This window comes from Tenebrio molitor, chromosome 7 (genome assembly GCF_963966145.1).
Source record: "Tenebrio molitor chromosome 7, icTenMoli1.1, whole genome shotgun sequence".
Lineage (NCBI taxonomy): Eukaryota > Metazoa > Arthropoda > Insecta > Coleoptera > Tenebrionidae > Tenebrio > Tenebrio molitor.
In genome coordinates this window covers 9,543,278-9,566,521 of record NC_091052.1, presented here as the reverse complement: position 1 = coordinate 9,566,521, position 23,244 = coordinate 9,543,278, and the positions used below count along the sequence as shown (strand labels likewise).

The 23,244-nt window shown below is 35.1% G+C and overlaps 1 protein-coding gene and 1 long non-coding RNA gene across 3 annotated transcripts in view; one reads left to right on the top strand and one right to left on the bottom strand.

Moving 5' to 3' along the window:
* Positions 1-424: 424 nt before the first annotated feature.
* Positions 425-2,782, bottom strand: LOC138134985 (uncharacterized). Of its 2 annotated transcripts, XR_011160850.1 has the most exons (3): positions 2,719-2,782; positions 2,558-2,663; positions 425-2,317 (listed from the first exon to the last, which is right to left on the bottom strand). It is a non-coding gene; the product is annotated as an uncharacterized lncRNA (long non-coding RNA). The 2 variants fall into 2 exon arrangements; XR_011160849.1 differs by having other exon boundaries at positions 2,558-2,780.
* Positions 2,783-4,547: 1,765 nt separating this feature from the next.
* Positions 4,548-23,244, top strand: part of AdamTS-B (ADAM metallopeptidase with thrombospondin type 1 motif B) — a 28,923-nt gene continuing 10,226 nt past the window's right edge. Inside the window, exons 1-2 of the mRNA XM_069053298.1 lie at positions 4,548-4,845; positions 8,566-8,725. Coding sequence (XP_068909399.1) covers positions 8,626-8,725 — 100 coding nt within the window. The 5' untranslated portion in view covers positions 4,548-4,845; positions 8,566-8,625. The remainder of the gene's footprint in view (positions 4,846-8,565; positions 8,726-23,244) is intronic.

Sequence of the window (23,244 nt, the reverse complement as noted above, 5' to 3'; positions counted from 1 at the left end):
AATCACGCAGGAATGCATAAAAATTATTGCATAAAAACTGTTACATACATTTCATTTTTATTTTATTTAAACCAAACTTTTCACAATATGGAGTTGCGCTATGAAACCCATCTACCAACAAGAATTTCTCAAGGTCACGATTGGCTGCAATGTAGAAGTGTTGGATGCTCTCATGGGCTGTGACCTTGGAAATAGGGGAGAGAGGGGTAAAATAATCCCTCTAAGAAAGAAAAATTGATTTTTCTTAACGTGTTGAGTGAATTTGTGCGTAACTATATACATCGCTTTTATCCATCATTTAGCTACTCAAAAATATTTTTATTGGCGCCTTCAAGCTTCTGAATTTATATATATGTATAAATAATTGGGTAGTTGCAAAAGGATCATTTTGTACACAGGTTTGGGTAAAATGATCCCACACTAATAAATGCACAAAAAAGTTATATTGGATGAACAAAAGTTAAAAAAATACCAAATCTTCAAAATTTTAATAGGCGTTTGGATGAATTAGCATTATGAGATGAATTTGTTAGACAAAGGTCGCAGATGAAGTCATCCCAGGCGTTTTCATCTATTCCTGCACAAGCGTCATGAGCCCATTGACGACACCGTGAGCATTGTATCCACCCTTCGCCTTCGATAGAATTTCCATAGGGTTCAGAACAATAAATACAGAGTGCACCATTTTCCTGTTCTGATTCTTCGCTGCTACTTTCTGCAAGCTTTTTGGGAGGCCCTTTTTTTGATTTTTTTGGGTTGCATTTTCCTTTCTTGTTTTTTCTTGTTTCTTCCTTAGCAGCTTTTTGTTTTTTTTCTTCTGTTAAATTATCTTTGTAAGGCGTACTGGTTAACAATACGGTACCTACAGATTTCCTTTTCCTCTGTGCTCGGGGTCCACTTATTTTAGGTAAGGGCCTAAGTGTGATAGGACCGGCTTTGGTAAACGACGTATCGTGAGTCTTATCAATTTCAACATCCTCAGTCTTATTTGGACTAGTGTTACTTGTACTGGCTTCACCTAAATCAGTGGCATTTGCTTCAACATTTTCAGATAACTCAATCTCAGTTGTTTCTTTTTCATCCGTGGTTTCAGCCGCTATAAAATCTAAATCATTAAAAATACCACTGTTGTAAGGCACAATCCCTGTTTTTTTAAATGCATTAATCGCATTGGCTGGAGTGCAAGCCTTTAGATATCCCTCACAAAAAATTTTACTTATTTGAAAGGTTGTTATAGTCCTGCCAGGGTTGTTGTTTAGCCATCTTTCAAGTGCATGATCTACAGCTGTACTAAGTGGAAACATAATTCCTACATCTAGTGGCTGGAGCTTGTGCGTACAGTGTGGAGGTAAACATAAGATAGAAACAAAATTGTCCTTTGCTTTAACGATGACATTTAAATTTTTTGTATGGGACAGATGCCCATCTAAAATTAGAAGAACTGGATCTTCTGGCGAAGGTTTTGCAAAAGACAAAAAATGTTCAAACCATAAGGAAAACACTTCTTCTTTCATCCAGCCAGATTCATTGCATGCAAAGATGGTACCTGGAGGAGCTCCATCTTTTAATTCAGGTTTCATTCTCTTTCTACTAAAAATAATCATTGGTGGAAGAAACATGCCACCAGCTGACATACATATCACTGCAGTTGATGATTGTCCACGTTCTGCGGAAGTAACACGGCCAACTTGCTTGCGACCTTTTTTTGCAAAAGTTTTCGAATTGCGTCCGGGAACGGTGGACAATGAAGTTTCGTCCACATTGTATATTCTATGAGCTGGATAGTTGTGCTTTTGGTATTCAGCTTTTAATAAATCAAAGAATTTTGAAACAACCGGTTTATTAAAAGCTTTTGCTCGAGCAACCGATGTTGCTTCTGGGACACGCAGTGATAATCCAGGATGTCTCTTTTGGAAACCAAATAACCAGTCTCGACCAGCAATTTTATTTTCAAGTGAAAATGGGTGATTAGCAATACCATTTCGTTCAGCAAGTTGATATGCTAAACTTCGAACATCATGGGTAGTTAAACCATACATTCTCACTTCCATGTCCAAAATGTAATTTACCAATTCTTCTTCCTGTTCAGCAGAGAAGACTGTCTTTCTGCTGCCCAATATTTTTTTGTGAGTGTTAGTAATAACATTCCTACTCCTCACTCGACGTTTTAAGGACATTACAGGAACTCCAAAATTTCTGCTAGCGGTTTTTATTGGCATTCCTTGGTTCTTGACTGCGTTAATTGCACTTTCCATGCTCCGCTCTGACCAATTTTGCCTTGTGGTCTTTCGTATATACGTACGAGGCATTGTGTAGACTGAAACAAAACTTATTTACTTAGAAATCGTTGAGGAGGGTAAAATGATCCCCGGGATCATTTTACACCCTACTATGCAGGATCATTTTACCCCACACCGCATGTCTCACATTTACTTATTTTTTTTTAGGTTAAATTTGCGAAAAAATGTGATGATATTGCAGTATATCGAAAGTTTACAAAATGCTCTAATCACAAATGAATGCAATTTTACAACTACGTCGCAGTAAGTGTACTTACAATGGTAACAAAAGCCGGTTGGCCTTATATCAATGTCACAAAAAATAAATACTTCACTCTGCTGACGCTATGCGTGCTAGCTTTGGAACAATACTGGGTGCCCTGACTGCAACTGCATCTGTAAGTGATGTTGTAATCAATTTCCGCTAGATTGCGCTAACCATTCTGTCGTCATTGAGAGGGATCATTTCACCTGATAGGATCATTTTACCCCTCTCTCCCCTATCTGCGCGAAGGGACAGCAATAAACCAGTGAAAAATCTGTAAATGAAAACTGCAAACGTCGACTACGTTCAATACAAATAGACAAGAGAGAGACGAAAATAACGTAATGAATGACGATGTTTTCCGGTCGGTTTGTAGCACCTACTTGAGACCCGTATTCGTCGTTTGCGCAGATATGACTCATAGCCCATGAGAAAATCCAACACCTCTAACAGCAGCACGGTAGAGAAAAGGTCCGAAACTCAATGCAGCTGATAAAGCATCGAAGGATTAAGTTCGCGACATTTAGGATTCCACTGACCGTTACGTTGTCCCGATTTCGCACCACCAGATTTGTTTTGGGGAGTTACTGGAAGACCTGACCATTCAACAATAGCGTTGGGATCAGAAATGCTGTAAAAAGAGACAGAATTTGCAAACTGAAAGTTGTACAAGAAAAATGATTCAAATTTAAATGGTGAGACGAATTTTTGGGCCACTCTGTATACGAATTTACAGAATTGTTATTAATAGATTACCACACGAATCCTTGTTGTTTTGCAAATTGACTCATAACTTCACTGCAATAACTGTCATCGTTAGTTTCCGCTAAATTTTTTGACATTTTGCACATTTTGAAAAACAAAAATAAAAATGTTTTCTTCAAAAATAAAATGATTGCACCAAGTTTGGTTTAATGATGGGGCTCGGTACCCGCTCTGCACCTAGTCGCATAAAATGTGAAATATTGTCCAACAGTTTCCATTTTATAACGACATTTATTTTGAAAATAAATCAGACCCTGATTTACGAGTAATGTGAGAGCCACTGTGCTATTTGTTGGGGGTCGCTACTATTACTCGGGTGATAAAATTAAATTTCGCTTTTTATTGTCCAATAAAAAATAAATTCTTATCTAATAGATCGCGTTTATTTATTCCGTGTGCTTTAAACATTTTATTGACGATTAAAATAAAACCAATACAGTGTACGAGTATGTCCCGGTGCGAGTCCAGAATTGATAACAGCCATAAAAGTGTGGTGGAATTCGTGGAACAATAGCCAGACTAAGTTTAGACATTTGTTTGCTTCGAAATTTGAACAAAAGTGTTTTAATTTAATTTGTTGCATTCTACTGGAAGTAATTCAAAAGTAAGCACTGTGGGACTTACTAGATGAAAGCGCTGCGGAGCTATTTCCTTTGTAATGTTATGTGAACAAAACGTCAGAGGAACAATTTTGACAATATAAGACTGTTGAAAATAAAACAAAAGAGGGCGACGTCTAGTTGAACAAATGTAATTTTAGGAAAACCAGTCTGTGACATTTCGCAGAAATTAACATTTGAAGGAGGGTGTTTCAAAATCAAAATTTTGCAACTCGACTAGAAAAGGCGACTGGAAATCAATCAATTTTTCAAAATAGAAGGTTAAAACCCACAGACAAATCTTCGCAGTTTCAACTTTCTAATAGAATTATGCTTACATGCACGTTGCACCTTCTTCCGTAAAGGACCCGGGAATAAGGAGTGCGAGTGCGGAAGAGCGCGATAAAAATGCAGCGAGGCGCGATAATCTGCATGTTGAATGCATTTCATGTTTAAGTAATGCGTAAACAGAGTGTACGTTTGTTAAAGAATCTGTTTATGAGTTGTCGGAGGATCCGATTACAAATTAAACAATCCACTCGAACAGGCTTATAAACAAGAACGGGAGTGGACCGCGAAACCGCCTCTCTGTCATAAAACATTTATTATTCGGTTCAGATTTCCGGAACAAGTTTGGCGGCGATGGGAAGTGGCGATGCCTCCGGCCGTAGGTGTTTAGTCATCTGGTCTGGAGCCGTGGATCTTTCGAAGCTGCTCTCTTGGCTCACTTTGTACCACGCAACAAGACCGTCACACGCAGACCGTCGCGGAGTGCAGGTGCAACAGCGAGTGCTCTTACGTGATACCGTGATCCTGGTGACCCATTTACAAAGACTCCGGGACAATCGGACGCGACGTGCCCTTCGTGCACACCGCTCAAGAACCGCTCCAGGAATTGATTGTTTTTAGAGCCGGCGATTAGCGATTTACGAGTCTGGTGAGCATCCTGACCCATTTTTCCTGAACCACCCTTTATCTCATTTTGAACTGGAATCAATTAATAATGACGGCGAGGGGTTTAGAAGAATTTATGAGGCCGCGTGATTATTGCACCGATTTAGCTATATTTGAAAATTGAACGGGTTCGAATTTCATTTGGTTGTACAGATTATGGAGTTGTGCCATTTTAGACGTGGAAAACTAACAACTTTTAATAGACACCATGACAAAACAAATAAATATAATACTTCTCTGGTGACTATTTTGAACGACAGACATCTGGTTGTTCGGTTTCAATGTAAACTTCATGTCAAAAAATACTGAATTCGTCGCAGTTAGTCATCCGGAAAAATTACAGACTGGACTAGTTGTCAAAATTTTAACGAGATGGGAAAATTATTGCTGGACTGTGAAGCGGAAAATAGTTTTTGTTTTGTACATAACATTCTATAAGCCTGTAAATCCTTGCTGCCAATATTAATTCACCAGGGGTAAGAGTATTTGATGGCACTAATTATTTTGCACTTGCATAATCCTACTAGTTAAACATTATTTATTGAATTGAGCTCTAAATGGTGTACAAAAACAAAAAATACGTTGGAAAAAAAATTATTTTGTTTTTTCTATTCCTTGAGGATCTAGTAAAAAATAAAAATCTGTCACATGAAAGCAACAAATAAAATACCAATTCTCAGAAAATGATAGTTTTACTTTCAATGTACCCTATGATAAAAATAAAAATAAAAACAAAACATTTACTAAGGTCTGATTGACATTTACAATTTTTGGAAATTTTCCAAAAAAAAAGTTTCTGTGAGCCAAGGAAAAATGAGGCAAAAACAGCGAATTCTGAAACATTATATCGAATTGTAACAACTAACAAACAATTTCATTCAAGTTAAGATTACCAATATTGTAATTATTTTTATTAACAATAAAAATTTTGTATCACAGATTTTTATTATTCAGTTAATCCTTCCTGTCAATGAATTCTTTCCGAGAATTTTTCCAAGCTCACAAATTTTCCTTTACGACTCGTGCTTATTTCCACAACAACAAAGGCATGAGTGAAAAGCTAGGGAAAAGGCGCATAACGCGATTCAAAAAATATTTTGAGCAATGGCATGAACGAAAAAATTTCCACTTAATTTTTTAAAATAGTCAAAATTTTTAGGAAATTTTCAAGAAAGTCGCCTTACTTTTTCTCAAACGTCCTTTTTATTTTTTCTCAGAATTTGCGTCTCTAATAGGTCTATTATTGTATTCAATTTGGAGTCGTTTATAGCTATCTATTAAAGCACTCGTTGTTTAATAGATCTCTAAGAAAATTTGTATTAATATTTCAGTGTATTATTGTCATTTACACCAAAAAACTTCCAATATTAATGTTCAAACTCTACTTTTTAACATTTGTTGCAGATGTAGTTGCATCCGTTACCTTGAATTACCAATTACATAATACAAAATTCACTAGAATTTGAAAATTACATTTTTTTATTTAGAAATTAAAAAAGGGTGCAAATTCGAAAAAATAACATAAAAAACTCGTTTTATAAGGGCAATGGTTCACACGTTCCATAGAAAACTCCCCTACGGCTCGTTTTCTACACTTGGGACTCGTGTGCTAAATCAACCCTTATGAAACTCGTTCTTTAATATACAATGAGCGGCAAAAGTATGGAATAAATTCATTAAAAATTAAACACATTTTTTTTTGAAAAAAATCTTTGGACAGGTCAATTTTAGTTTATAAAAATACATATTTTAATACAAAAGAAAATTCCAAGCAGTCATTTGTTTTCGAGTTATGACGTCAACGGTAGTTTTTTTAAATGGAAACCCCCTATTTTTTTTCTTGATTCTGATAGCCCTTTTAATTGTCTAGACGCCAGTATAAAAATTTTGTTGTTGAGAAATAAAATAATAAAGTTGGAAAAAATAAATTTTATAACGATCAAAAACAAGTCAAAAACTGTGTTAGTAAGTACTTAAAATTATGGAATTAAATCTTCGAATTGCCATCCCCCAGCTTCTTGACAATAAGCAAGTTTATGAAGAAATTCCCGCTGCTTTAGTTTTATGTAGTTTTATCCCCACACCCAATCAAAATTAAAATTTCTATACGTTGTGTTTCTGTTAACTGAGTCATTTTCGAAAACGTTTTGTAAAACAAATAACACATACGAATGAAATTGACAGTAACATTTGACTGTTTGATTTACCTATTTTTTTTTGACTTGTTTTTGTTCGTTATAAAATTTAAGATAACAAAATTTTTATATGTACTGTCATTTAGACAATTAAAAGGGCAATCAGAATCAAGAAAGTAATAGGGGGTTTCCATTTAAAAAAAGTAGCGATGACGTCATCACTCGAAAACAAATGACTGCTTGGAATTTTCTTTGGTACTAAAACATATATTTTTATAAACTAAAATTGACTTGTCCAAAAAATTTTTTGAAAAAAAAAATTGTTTAATTTTTAAGGAATTTATTCCATACTTTTGCCGCTCTCTGTACTATTATATTCCTTTTTTAATTGCATTTTGATAAGTAGATTTTTTTGAATTTTGTGTTATTCGAGGCTTTATATTTGAATTTCTTGGATCGAAAAGCGATATCTAGGATTTTTTCGAATTACTCTTAATGATATTTATGTAATCTACTATTTTTGTCCTTATTCTCAACATCAAAAATTAAAAACAAATGTAAAACTGGTCCTAATCCTTACAAAATACTCTAGAAGGGTAATCACAGAAAACTACGCCATGCAATGCTATATACATATGTATATTTTTTTAATAAAATATTATTAATAAAAATTTTAATTCATGTGTCTTTATTATTTTTACTCGTAACAAACACAACAGAACAGTAATTTACATGTTTCTGCAGTGAAAATGTTTAGGAAACAATGTAAATTTTTGTGGATTAAATAAATAATTTGATCTGCTGCTGAAAACTAGGATCCTTCATTAAAATTTTCTTCAGTACCACCCGTCATTTAAAATAGATAAAATAATGGGTTTTAAAATGTTTTAAACATGTCCGGAATTACATCCAGTTTCTCCGCAAGGTCAATTTTTCCATTGAGATTAATTTTTACGACTTCACTCGAGATTGTCAAAATTTCAATTGAACCAACTAAGCCGTAACACGCAACTGATCAGAATTTAAACCAGACTCTTTATAGCTTACCATTAAAGTTCTATTCACGACCGAAACTAATTATACAATCTCAGCCCGCGTTGAATTTTTAGCGCCAGTCACATTCAAAATTTACCTATTTTTCTACGAAAGTGAACACCTGAAGGTTAATTTTTGAATGGTGCAAAAATACAAGGAAAGCAGCACTCCCTCGTTGGCAAAAAAGCCGCGATAATGGACCATTCCGAATTTAACCGGGGCCTTTCCAGCAGCAAATGCAATTTCATTTGTGCACAGTCATGTGTGGTAAGCATTAAAAGCGGCGAAATAATTTGCGAGATGTGTTAAAATAAATGAAACGAAATTAGAATGCGTTTTCGATTCCGCACAAATTGATTAAATATTTTGATGTGTCGTTGGCGTTCAATGGGCCATCGCAGACCCGTCTAATAATTTGCGTATGATGTGGCATGTAAACATATCCTATTGGCCCAATAACTTTGCAGATAATCGCCCACTCAATGGGTCAAGTGTGCACACACATCGGCTAATATTCCAATTTATTTCGACAGTTTACCATGATTTTTGCCGGCGACAAAGTGCGACACTCGGCTTATTAAACACCAGGAAAAATGGGCCCGGGGGCCCCTCCCAACCCCTTCAAGTGGCATTGGATTTCCTTCCTGCTTTTCTTCGCCACTTGCGCAACCAACGCGGACAAGACCTGTACAGGTGAGTGGTATTATTATTTAGATTAATTCAGTCGATAATTAAAACATAATTTTTTTCTAATTGGAGGTTAGATTAGTGCGGCGTGGCTAATCCAGCTCGAAATCGTATCTTATTATTCATTTGGGGCACGCAGGTGGATGCGCGTTTTTAATTGTTCTTCCGAAATTGTTGCGCCCCTAAAACCGGAATTAAGAACGCGCGTACAGCATTTTAATGGCCACTTAAAATTGTGCGAAACGTAAAAAATTATTTGAATCGCCACTAATTGGGCGCGGAAAAGCGGAAAAACTTTGCCAGGTGCGAACGCCACCGTTCAAAATTATAATCGCCATTCATAACAACCGGAAAAGTCGCCATGCAAATGCGTGCGTGCTCGTTGCACGCATTGCACTCCTTTAACCTGTGAACGGCACTTTTTGCAAAATTTTCAAAATACATTTTATTGTGGCCCCGACTTCTAGGTAAACCGAAAACAACTTTATTGATGTTTATTTCGGTTGATTCATCTGATTATTTATAGTTTCTTTTTCTGTTTAATGTTTAACCATTCAAGTACGTTAAACAAACACGAAAACAGATAGAAAATTTTATAATTTATTCGCTCCTCTCCTTCTTATGCACCAATAAAAATATAATTGGTCGTAATTATGGTTTATGTATTTTTAAATGTATCATGACTCAAACCTAACCCACCGCTAAATACGAAATGTAATTTACGAGTGTCTTACAACAACAAGCATTTCAATCACAATTTGCAATGTAACCGTTTGTTTTATAAATAGGACCGACGAGTTACTCCCATTATTAATAAATCCTATTTTTAGAAATGCAGGATGCTAAAAATCCCATTTTATCGAATTACAGAAACACCATCTGAATTCACTCGTTTTGCAACAAAAACTACGCACACTTAATTAAATAAAATCAGCCATCATCAATTAACTCCCGAGTCCAGCCTAATATTATGTCATATTCTTTAAAACGTGTATAAATTATTATCCTGCTCTTTAACTGGTTAATTTGCTATCTTGTTCGCTTGCTAATTTGAATAGACATTTATTAGCAGATCATGAAAATGTATGATAAACCTCCATACACACCCACTCTGAAAAACTCTTGGCGCACGTCTCTGCTCTTTATAGTTTTTACAATTTTTTGCACAATTCCATTCGACACTCCTCCGAAACTACGAAATTAATCATTCGAAATGTACACAAACAGGTACATTAATAAAACTGATCGGAAATTATTATTTACATTTGATAGTAACAAATTAAACTGCGAGTAATTCCGACGATAATAATAATGTCAAACATTAATTAAAAAGCTGTTATTTGAGTAACTATTAATTTACGCGGTCGGCTCACAGATCTTTATTATGATGCTAAATTCTATTTATGTTTTTTATCGCTTTAATTCATTGCAAAATTACTGTACAACTCATTTAGCTGTGATGAACCGAACGGAAGTCGCGGATTAGACCGGACCGCCACCAAGACAATTAGAACGGACGCAGTGTCGCATCCTAAATTTCAAACGCCCCTTGATGTCACGTCAGAGTGTTAAAGAAATATTTAGGGCACTGACGTCACAAGAGCCCTCCTTTTTCATAAATAATTACCCAACCAACCCCTCGGCTTCAGAATCCTCAATGGTGACAATACTGTTTACATTTTTTATTATTTCATCTGTTGTAATTAATTAAATCTTTCAAGGTTTTATTGATTTATTACGGAGAGAGAAAAAATCACGAATGCGGACCCAGTTTAGGTGGTGTGGCGTGGTTAACGTCCAAGATCAACTAAACGGGAGTCGTAGATTAAATCAGCTAATATTGTACGCGACAGGTTAATTCCCGTAATGCCTGGGTCCTGCATTAAATTTTAGTGAGGTTGTGACGTCAGGGAATGAAATTAAAAATCGGATATAATTTACCCCGGTGACGTCAATAGACCCCATTACTGGTTATGAATAAATAATAATAAATTTACGTGATCGGCGTTGGAAGCTTTAATAAAGATTTAACGTGTCGTTCAAGTAATTGCACAAAAATGTTTGGCTGAGGAAAGTAAAAGGAGTGTCGCGGATTAGAGCGACTAGCCTTTGTTGTGCGTTACCAAGTAATACTTAATTTAGTCCAGTTTTGACGTCACTACAGGAAAAGTGATTTAATTATTTACCGCAATGATGTCAGTATCCTTTCCTCAATAAATAATTAATGAGTGGTACTCCGAATTTACTACATACTTTGATTAATTCTAAGATAAACAAATTATTTTTGAGAGATTTAAAATGACACAATGGATGTTATTTCTCCCAGGAACAAAAAAAAAAATAAAAAATGAATCAATGTGCAAACAAATGTGAGTTTAGTTTTGAAAATAATCTTATGCAAATATTAACACCATTAGGATTTCCTGTATTTAAAAATTGTTATTTGTGTATCAAGGCCAAAAAGTGCATCTTTTGTGCTCGAGTTTGAGTTTTCTGGCCGAGGCGCAGCCGAGGCTTGAAAACAGGCGAGGACAAAAGGCACTTTTTGGCAGAGGTGCACATTCAGTTTTTTAGGCGACCGCACGAACTACAAAGCAAAAGACATCATTGGGAAAATTACAAATTAATTTTGTATCTACCTTTTTCAAATACATACACAGATAAATTTGTTAATACATATTAACATATTTTTTTATACTATTTGTTATCAGCTTGCTAACAAAACTAGGAATTTACTATTTGCAATACCATTACTTATTTACGTAATTTATGGTGACAGGACAATTATCGGTTTTGTCGGTTTCGTTGCAAACTTACTAAACAGACCAACAGATGGCGCCACGGCCAGCGTCCGAAAAAGAGTTACTTTTGGTCCGATTATAAGTACGTAAAATTACCGTTCTCATTAAGGGTTCCTAAAAGATATATTTATTTGTAAAGGAAAGAGATTTTAAACCTTAATGTATCACTAGCGAATTTTTGACTTCTGCATAACAATATTAATAATTACAACCGCCTTGATCATTTTATCAAATAATTTTTCTACCCTTTCACAAATAAAACTTTCGAATGAAGACTAAAAAGTTAATTGAAACGATTTCCGTAGGAGTCCCTGAAGAATTGAAATCAACATGGAAATTTTTAACAAGCTTATGGCTCAGTAGTAAAAATAAAAGGAGTTGTATCCACGAACGTTTTAAAATTCTCCACAATGGGCACAATACTCTCGAATTCCGCAACAGCGCAGCAATTGATGCTTTAGTTTTTGTTGCAGGAAAAATTGGTTACGAATTGACTTTTCCCAGAACCACGTACACTCATATAATTTAATTATATATAATTATAGTTTGTCTTGAAGCTAAATTCCTGCACGTTAAGTTTTCTTGGCTGAATTCCATAGCACAGGATTGCATGCATACTCGTCTCCAGCCAAAGCAGATATGTGAGATAATTCAATAATCAATACGTATTTATCCGTCCTTTTCTTGGTTTTATTAGGAAAACACCTTCGACAGATTAGCGACAACACATGAGACGACAAGAGGAAAAGAACTGCTTTGTTAGCTGCATTTCCTTTGCGTCGTGAATTATCACTCCATAAAACAATGACACTTATTGCAACATAGTAGGTAACGTACGCATTCTGAGCATATTTAAAAACAATTTCCACAGCCATACGTCACGAATGCAACATTTATGAGGTACTTATTTATGATATAGGCCGATTTACGACCGACATTACAAATCTATTTGCCGAGGTGTTTCAGTTCTTGCGAGAGATCCTGCACATAAACTGGTCGTGAAGCACTCACTCGCGTCCGTAATTAATTATACAAATTAACTGCACCATTAAGACTGCGATTACGTTTTCCCCTTTGTACGGACAGCAATTTTGCTCATTTTTACCAATTAAATCCCAACAATGGCGCCAGAGGGGAAGCGCCATCGCCAAGATGGCCCCGAGAGGGGAGGCACGGTGTAATGAAGTTCCCCGTAGGGGCAGCTGCGCCTCCCATGACGCACTTTAATAAGAATCTCTTGAGTAATTTGCAATAAATACAGGTTTTAATGGGAATAAACCAGCAGGGGGTGCCACTAAGGACTCGCCAACACGGATTTAAGGATATTATTTATTCGGAGTATAATTGAACGGTTACGTACGTCTGGTAGCAATCCATCTGATTGTGATGACCCTAGGTGGGCGGCGGCTGTGGGCGAAACATCAATACAGCTTATTACTTTCAATATTTGCATAAAATTCAAATAAGCCTATCAAATGAACATATTATAATCGCAAACATCTCCATTTCGTCGTGGATAAATCCGCTGTTTCGAATTAAGGTGATGACAAAAAAGGGTAACAAGAACGTGGCAAGCGGTTTCGCGTGTCACCATCATCGTCAATATATTAGAATTAATTTCTTAAGATGCAGATCTGAGCCGGGTTGGAAGTGACACAACCTTCATTTATTTTTTTATCAACTGCAAACAAAAAAATTTTTACAAGATACTGCAAAATTACAGTTTGTTAAATATTTGCGAAAACTGGTGCGTACAATTCGAGCTAGTGGACGCCTGCCTTAATATCTCCAGGAGCTTCCCCCACTCTCGAGACAATTCTGTTCATTTGTTTTATTCCCAAGAAAAGTTGTTGGTGAAATCGTCCAATTTTATTCTCGACGGTCTAGATTTGAGTTATTTAATTTTATAAAAATCAGTTCCAACTTTGTGGAGATGATTTACAAGCTGTCAAAACGTGCACATAGTTTAGTGTGCAACAATCTTAAAACTTCCCGCTTGCGGGATTAACTTGGAGGCAAACAAGGGAGCAACAGTGTTTTACACTGTACATAATTTTTGTTTTTTAATTCAGACGAAGAACTCTTTTATATCGTTGTGAAAAGTTTTAGAATTCATTTCCAGTGGTTGAAGGCGCACAACAAAACAAGTTTGTATCTTGTTGGTGGCAACTCGGAAATTTATTTGCAGGTAATGGTTGGTCTGAATATTAAATTTCTTAGAAAAGCTTTGCGGAACAGGAAAGTTTATCGATGAATGATATTGACATTCGATCAGATTAAATCAGAAATGTTTTGTCTAATTAGTGTATTTTCGAGCTATTTCTGAGCGTCTGTGATGAATAAATTCCGAGCTTTATAAGGTCGGAATGGAATAAATATATTGTAGGAGAGTGCAAGTCGAATTACCATTTCAGATTTATCTAGGAATCTACGGTGACACTAACAAATGAGCTACAAGAAAACGCCGAAATAATTACATGTTTCGTTGCGGGACCCTTTAAGACTTCATCTAAGCCGCATCGGAGCGCATTTTTCCGCAATAAAAATCATTAATTTCAATTATTCGCGAATTAGATTTGGAAGTTTTCGGGGCAATAATGAGCACTCCCCTGCCGTAAACGCGGCCAATTAAACGAATTCCTGCAAAAGCGCCCCATTCTCTTTTAGTTTCGTTAAATTTAGCGATTATAAACGACAACTGCATGAATATAAACCACAGCGGTCCACGATTTCCACACACTAAATTTTCCGATTAATTAAGTTTACTGCAAAACCAGTAACATTTAACCTACGCAAGCCAATTCAAACTAAAACAACGCAGGAGCTACCTTAATTGCCTCATACACGTGTAACTAGTCGGATACACGCGTAACGCAACAGAACGCAACGATTGCGCCGTCGAAAAGCGATGATAATAATCGGCGACGATTTTTCGACGAAATAATTATGTCCATAAATTACTATTATGGCGAGGATAAGTGGTGCTGATGAATGGATGAATGAATAAATGCATTCAACAAGCTGTCATAGTGGGAAGTCGCAAGCGTAAGGTGTGGGACGCGCATAGTAAAAGTAATCATTCAAAATGTGAAAGAACGGACGCAAAGTGTTGTATGAAGAGGTCGACTCCTCCGCCTACCGACACTTGTAACTAAACACCGAAACTCGCTTTTTAGATGTTGTTAAATCACGTCTTCTATGTAGGTTTGTTGTTTATTGAAGAGTGGAAAGGCGCCCACCTTTTTCCAGATTTTTTCCCTGCACCGGTACTATCTGTTAAAGCCCCGAAACTGTCCCGAACAGATGTAATAATCCTGAGGGAGTTAGAGAACCCTAAAAACCAACAATTCTTTCCAGTCGGGACTTAATGAGGTTGAGCGTGACAGAGATATCAATCTCCATAAAGAGACTGCGTGATCAGTTTCACAGTTTACCTGAGTCCACGCTTTTCCTTAATGAATTTTCTCCAGCAGATAATTCGGCAAAAATTATACGCACTCCACCACACCAGCTCCCCCTCAAGATTTCGACTGTCAATGCAAATTCCTCGCATGTTATTAGAGCCGCAGGATTCATATTTAGCATGATACGATAAGGAAGTTGATTGCCAAGAGAAACAAGTGGCGCAGCACCTGTAACAACAATGGGCAGGGGTCGCCCACGGCCCAACTCCATTCCAGCAACTGCTCTAATATTAGCTCGATGCCCATACGACACGCCGACAAAAATTGTAAATTACAATGAGACTTTTCTCACGTGTTTTCCTCCGTTCTCTTTCATCCACTAGAATAACAGTGTCGAATTCGCAGATGTAGATCGATGGGAGTGTGTTATACGCCGTTCCGATTAATCCGCCCGTATTGTTTTACACCTCACTGTGTAACAAAGAACTTGAATTCATTAACGGGAGTGTGTTTACGAAAGCTTAAGTAAATAATTTCGGTGTTTATTGCAAATATTGTGAACGATTGAGCTCCACCATGTGTGTACATCAACCCCCCGACTTGTACAGTCTGAGAACTGTACAGTCTGTACAGTCTGAGAATTGTACAAGTCGGGTCGGTGATTAGTTCGGGAAACTCTCCGGGTCGGCGCATCTCGAGAGACACACTGTTATTGTTTATTCTTTTGTTTTTCCGACTTAATTGTTTTCAAAGAAAACAAACGGAGTAGAATACACAAGCAAGAAAATAAATTAATCGGTGGAAAGGAATTGAGTGCATTTGGGCGCAAGCTGTCTTTCGGAAATGTTGTCGAGTGAGAGGAGCTCCTAGAGTTGTTTCGCGAATCAGAAATTTAAATACATCTCATGAGCTAAACCGAAACTGTATTTTCTGGCACATTTCACGGATATTACTTCTAGAAATGTACAACAGGCTTTGTAAAACAAACAATTTGATCATTTCTACCGACACGTTAACAGTAATAATAAACTTCTTTATTGCTATCATCTTGTGGGAAAATGGCGTGAGATTAGCAACAATGCTCGAAAATGACCGTAATTGGATAATTCGACTTAGACGTACGCCACTTTTATTCCTGGTAATGGTTTGACCCTGGCACAAATGTACAGTACCGTTTTCAATCAAAGAAGATAAAGAAGACTTGTTTTATGTGTCGACATTCGTTTTACGCTAGCTGACTTGCAATGAGAATGTTTATTATTTGAATACTGCAATTCAATCACAAAACACACAAATTTTTTTTCATATCGGGTCAGTTATTCCTACAACTATTTATTAGGAGGCGTCATACTTTTATTAACTTGTTTGTTTAGAAAATAAAATTAGAGTCGACTGATAAAATTCAACAAATCTGATTTCTCCAAAACACATGAGAATGCAAGGGTTTTTGATATATTGGTGTATTTACATTCCTGGAGGTACATTCTGATGTTTTGGTAGTCATAAAAGTCTTATTTTGTTTACGTTGAATCTATAGCAAGATTTATTATACCTCGAGGTCCTCTTTTTTCGAATTAATCAAAAAACCTTTTTCAATATACATAATCACTTAACTAAGCCAGAATAATAATAATAAATTAAATTTTGTTTCTTAAATACATATTATAATAAAAGAGAAGAGTTTGTTTATTTTGGTTGTAAAATTAATATTTATCCTTAAAAATTTATATCTAATATGATTCTCAACTGGCAATGTCAAACGTTATGACATTCATGTGAATGTCGCAAAGTAGGTACTTTACCGCACTAATTCGATAAAGAAACATAAATTGTTAATATTTTCTTGGTTTATCTCTTTACTACTTTGGTTTGTGTAATATTGTTTTTTTCTCATTTGTTAATAATTTCTTACCATAATAATGGATAGATAAAACATTTATACGATATTTGTATCGTAACTTCATATTACGATACTCGTAAATAATTGTTATTACTTAGGTACATAAAACATTTCATTTTGCTTTGTTTCGTAATGAGCTTTTGATATACGTATTATGTTCTAGAGATATTTTCAGATGGTTAATAATTTTTGAAACCACTGTCATCTCTTTTGAAGATGTAAATCTCTTTATAAGTTTCGTAAAACTCAACATGATTTACAACTTCATCTTCAATTTCAGTTTTTTTTTCTAAATTGATAAATTTTCTTAGGGAAGCAATTTGCCATCGAGTGATCCACAATACGTCAGTCATAAAGTGTCTCATACAGGATTGTAAATTATTTACACTATCTAACCAACATTTGAAGCGCTAAATCTTCGAGTGTTAATTTTCTTGCAACTTCCTTTGGATTTTTTTTTTTTAATTTTTCTTTGAACCAAGATGGAAATGTATTGTTGGATCTGACCTTTGTTTAAGTTTAAATACGACCTTGTCACAATTTGTAAATTTTTAAAATTTGTCACAAAATATCTTCTGCTTTTAAAACTGTACCCACACTACATTTGATAAAATATTGAAAATTTCTGTAATTTTTTCTAGACTTATTTGTTGTTGAATACTGAATCCTCCAAATATTTCTTTAAAAATTCCTACTTTCTACGAGAAAAATACTCTTAATTTGATAATACACATTTAATTAACAGGCTTTACCTTCTCATCATAGGGATCATTAATAACCTCTTAAATAATTTCCTCTAGATCTCGTATAGTCATCATTTCCAGTGGATTATGACAAAGCTTAATGTAATGTTTAACAAAAGAGCTTTTATTTTAATCTTATTATGATGTTTGCCGAAACTCCTTTCCCCGACTCCCGGAGGGTAAACAAACTTTCCGCAATAAAGGAATATATGAGACAATTTTAAGGTGTTTTGGTATCCACGTCCGGTTTCCGGAGAATTCGTTTTAGAAAGTAAGTTATATGAATTTCTTGTTTAGGAAATCTGAGACGCAAGAAAAACTCTTGACACGTGGTGTAATAAGGATAGCAAAAGAAAATCAAAATTGTTCTAAATTTCAAAGTACGTTATAAAATCTAAATATTTCTTAGTTGACAACCCTTGAATGGTGAAAGGTTCTGAAATGACAATCAACAGAGAGATTGCACTGAAAACTAAAAAAAGTTTTTTAACAGAAAAAAGGAAAAATTAGTTAGCGTCATCATACAATTTTTTTTAAATTTTAGTAAGGTTAATTAAAAGTTTGATTCAATCATAATTATATGATTTGTGTTAAAAGGATATTTTTTACGTGAAGGTATAAAGCTGTTCGAGCTTGTAGATAGTGTAAAAATGTGACGTTAGTTCCGATTAAGATTTGTGTCTTTTAATTAGGAAGAAATGACGAGCACATTTCGCCGGTAAAAACATTTTAAAGCCGTCGACATCGTCGTAATTTTTTAATGAATTTTAACGCCTCCAGACCCGCTGTTACACTTCCTGACTGCCTCGATAAATCCGAGACTCTCACGATTAGCATTTAAAATTCTTTTAATGCTGTTAATATTTCATTTTTAGGAAGTTGTAAAGCTATCAAATAATCCAGAAATAAAAATGTCAAATAAAGGTAATAAAATTAATTTTTTCACCGAAACCGACCGGAGAGAATCACCGTTTTATTTATTTTTTTACACAATCAAGTCGACAGGAAATTGTTGTATCCTTTATTGGTAATTGAATAGCAGCCCACGTATTATTTGTATTAGTTTTTTGAGTCGAAATAGGTAGACCTAACGAGTTTATGTTCCCACACAAAGAAACGTGATGGCCAATACAGAATCAAAGACTCGGTAAAAATGAGATCATTACACTTTTAATTATCAATTAATATTACATAAAAGTGTTTGATCTCGTCTAGCGTACCGTACAAGATTTAATTTCCTGTTTCTTCAGTAATGTTTAATGTAATGTAGTATCTCGAGCATTAATTCGAACCGTCCTAAAGCTTTTTAGCGATTAATGAGGCGACGAGCAAAATAATTTTTTAATTAAATTTGTTTAAAAGAAAAAAACTTTTATACCTGCAGGCCTGATAACGCCTAGTCGGGCTAGCTGAATGATTTAAACACCGACATTAGGGGGTACAGTTCAAATTAAACTAGGCAACAATAAATTAATTGTTTTTAATAGTAGAGCGGGTATGAATTTATAAAGTGTAATGACAACGTGTCTGGAAAGGAAACACCCATTCTCCGCCATTATTCATCTCAGTTATAATTAAATGCAAGACAGACCAATCAATTTTAATTAAATAACTTACACATCATCCCATATTTTAGTAATTTGACGGCTCAAGTGCACCTGGATTTGGTACTTGCCAGTCCTAATTACCGATTTGAAAATTGTTAGTTATCGCGCCGTAAAATACAAGAAACCCTTTTCGATTCGTTGTTTGCGTCGCAGCATGTTTAAAACATTAAGCCATTCAAGATAATTCTCTCAGTTAAGAAACTGGTCGTTGGTAAGTCTTTTTATCGGATAGATCAAAAACCACTTGCATGCACTAATTAATAACTTGTGTATGACGGATAAACAAATCAACAAGTCACAGTTTCAGCTTTCGGCTTCATTGTGGTCTTGTCGACTTATTATTTATTTATCTTTTTGACGGAACTGGCTCCTAATTAGGCCGATCGGGAACGCTTAAAATCAATATTAATCAGCAACTGAATTTAATCACAAAACTGGCATCCAAGCGACTTTTTCTTTCGTCGCTTGGCCAAAAAAATCGAAAAAGTGAACAGATGAAGCGATTGCAACGATTCAATTAAAAATATGTCAAGATATTTGCATAAAATCTTGCTCGCAGACAACAATTATAAAAATATGGATTGCAAATAAATGTCACTGTATAATAATAAATTGGAAAAATTCGCGCGGTGGAAATGAATATCTCTGGGTTTTGGCGTTGTTGTGTGCTGTTAAGTAGTGTGACTCAGCTGAGAAAAATTTGTTGGTGGCAAAAAATATTTTTAAGATGGTCTTCACCGAAAAGCTGTTATTTTCCTTATTAATATAATTGCCCGCGTTTGGACACATTTTAGTGTTTTTGCGGCGTGTTAATTAATCGGTGGAAAAATTGCGTCTCGGTTGAGTGAATATACGCAGTAAATTGAGCCTCTACAAAAATTCCATCAGTAAAAATACCCAAGTTGCAAAATTACAAAATTTCAGAATGTTGTTTACGGTGAAAAACCAGGTCAGATATTTTATTTTGATGAAAAATGTTACATAAAAAGTGGCAGGAAAAGGGTAAATAACGCTTCAGTTTTATCGGATTTCCACCGACAGCAACTAAAAACTAGTAATTACATTTTTTCTCTTGACGAGTAAATTTTTCAGATATGAAGCGAGGGTATTTAAAATTAGCCAAGTGTAAAGGCAACGAATGGAAAGGTAATAAAGAGAAGAAAAAAAAATATAAAAAATGATTATCAAGGGATTTACAATTTTACTGTCTTGGTTGTTAAAACCATATTTCACTATTAATTTTCTATTCATGTTTTTATTAGATAAATTATATTTTGGCTTGGACGTGTAAATTTTATTCAAAAATAAAAAAATCAACACCTGTTGTATTAGGTTGATAAAATTTAAAAAACCCTAGGTAGTTAATTTTTCATACTATGTTGGTGGATTTAAAATAACATTCAGTTGCTTTGAATTTCGTTCAAATTGTTTTATTACCCCTCAGCACGTTTCATTTATTTATTAATTCTTATTATTTTTAGTTAAACATGCCCAGAACAGAATTCATATGAACCCTCGATAAATTTATTACCAAATTTTACAGTAGACAGCGTTGCAGATTCTAATTATCGAGGAAAATGCGACGTTGGTGGTTTTTTATTTTGAATGGACTTTATAAGCATTCTTTTTAATTATTAATGCAAATAAATGATTATAAAAAGAGGAACGCAGCATTGAAGTCGGATTTATTTACTATTAGAGGTGTTGGATTCTCTCATGGGCTGTGACCTTGGAAATATCTGCGCGAAGGTGGAGTGATAAACCGTTGAAAAATCGACTATTTCCAAATTCAAATACATACAAATAGACATTTAGAGTTGTTTTACAATTAATTCCATCTGAGTTGGTGAAATAATGATTATAAAGCACTGCCAAGTATTTTACCAGACATTCATGTTGTATTTTCTTTATTTCTAATTTCTGAAGCAATTAGACAAAATCTGGGTAAGTGCAAATGTAATAAAGTGTGAAATAAAGTTTTCCAAACTGTAAAATAAAGTGTTTTATTTCATCTATCACAATAGCCAAATGTCCACTTTAGACCCATAAGAACTATTTTTAATGGTGGTGTAAAATAGTAATTTATGCAACAAGTGCATAAAGTAATAGTTTTTGTTCGCGAATGTGAAATTGGAATTATTTTCATAACCTAAATCCCAAACTTTTTAAGTTACTTCAAAAACAAGATTTTTAAAATTTTGAATGAAGAAAACTCAGTGCTTTATCATGTTTTTATCTCCAACTTCTAAGACCTCCAACAAATAAAATTCATCCAATCCCTATGCGCATGATACGCCCTCGTGAGCGCCAACCCTTAAAATCCCGCGAGCTATAAGTGGTGTCCTGGCTTTATGTATCCGCTCCCCGAAAACCGCAGATTTGTGCACACAGTCAGGGTTTCCCAGTTTCAGATTTCAGGTGAATCCGTCGAGCGACTTTTTGTCGAGCATCACGCTCCGCTCCAGAAGTTACTAACAAGCCAGTTTTCCCCCTGAGACCTACCTACTTAACGGGGTAGTCTCAGGTATTGCACAATTTGATAAAATTCAAATGGCGTACGCTATTCCGAACACGTAGTCGTAGTTAGCCAAGCGTTTGCAGCATGCGAGAGATTTCAATGCTGCATCATGCTGACAGGTAAAGATGGCACGGCGCCGAAGAATTTTCTGGCGTGCGGTATTGTCCGCAACCTACCATAAATTATTCAGATGCGAGATACTCCGGGGAGGAGAAGACGGGGCGCGTTTTCAGGAATTACGAGTAATTTATTGCTCAATAAAATTCAGCCGCGACGGTACACCTAGCGAAAAAATCCGGAAATGATGGGACTGCAGTGACATTATACCGAAGAGAAACTCACTATCTAAATAATAAAATAATTAACTGTTGTGGCGATGCACACTGTAAACTATTTTATTTTTACGCCGAATGAATGGAAATATTTATCGCTAAATTATAATATCAAAATGTAGCCTCATACGTATACGTATTTAATAATTGTAATAATGGAACTTTATCGCCCAACAACCATACAAAATGTATTTATTTATTTTTGGGGCAGTCGCAAATATAATTAAATTCTCCCATGACATGTGAACTGGTTTGCAAATTAGCTGAATTTCGTTCAAACAGTAGAAATAAATTCCAAATTAAAAATATGAGTTTGGTGGTGCAGTTTTACAAAATATTTGTCCAAATAATTCAGTGATCGACACACATTTCATTTTTTCCTATTTATCTATTCTGGACTAACATTTTATTTATACAAAAAGAAGGGGCAGACCACGAGTCTACAATTTAGAAGAGAACCTCACCACAGTTTTGGCAAATAAGCTAGCAGGGAAATTCCTCTTTGGAGGTAAACATGATCAATTCCAAATGTAAATATTTGGAAAAAATTGCGTTTTCGTGTCTGCTCTTGGAGATTATTTGAACAAAGCGGGTCAAGGCAGTAATTGCAAATCTATCAAACATAAATCTCTACTCGCGTTTAAAAGTATTTTTAATGTGTTGTAGAGATCAATACAAATATTAGTTATTTAAATAAAAACAATATTTTAACAACCACACATTATTTGTCATTTCTCTTTTTTTCTGATTTCTTTAAAGCTGACTTTGCAGTACAGAAAGTTAAATTAAAATTCACACTCTTACACTTACGCTAGTTGATCACCGATAATTCGTTATGGATCACTCTAATTAACTGTCTAACTGACTTCTCTCAAGTTTTTTATATCCTGTACGCCCCTGCCTCGGACATTCCAGGTAGGTCTCGGCGCTTACAGGTGGATATAGTAAATCAAACCTTAGATTTACGCCAGCCCGTGTAATTTTTAATAAGAGAAACAATTATATCGCGCGTTCAAATGAAATCCTGAGCTGAGTAGGCGTTGGAAAAATTAATCCTTTTAGAGCAGTGTAAAGTTTGAATTTGCCGCCGTTTGACACGAATGACATTTGTTTATGTTTAATCGGGACATAAATGAATATGTTTGTTTTCAGCACAGGCTGCCTTTAGACATTTACTTCGAGAATAGGAATCGTTAAGTTTAATGTAAAATATTGCAAAG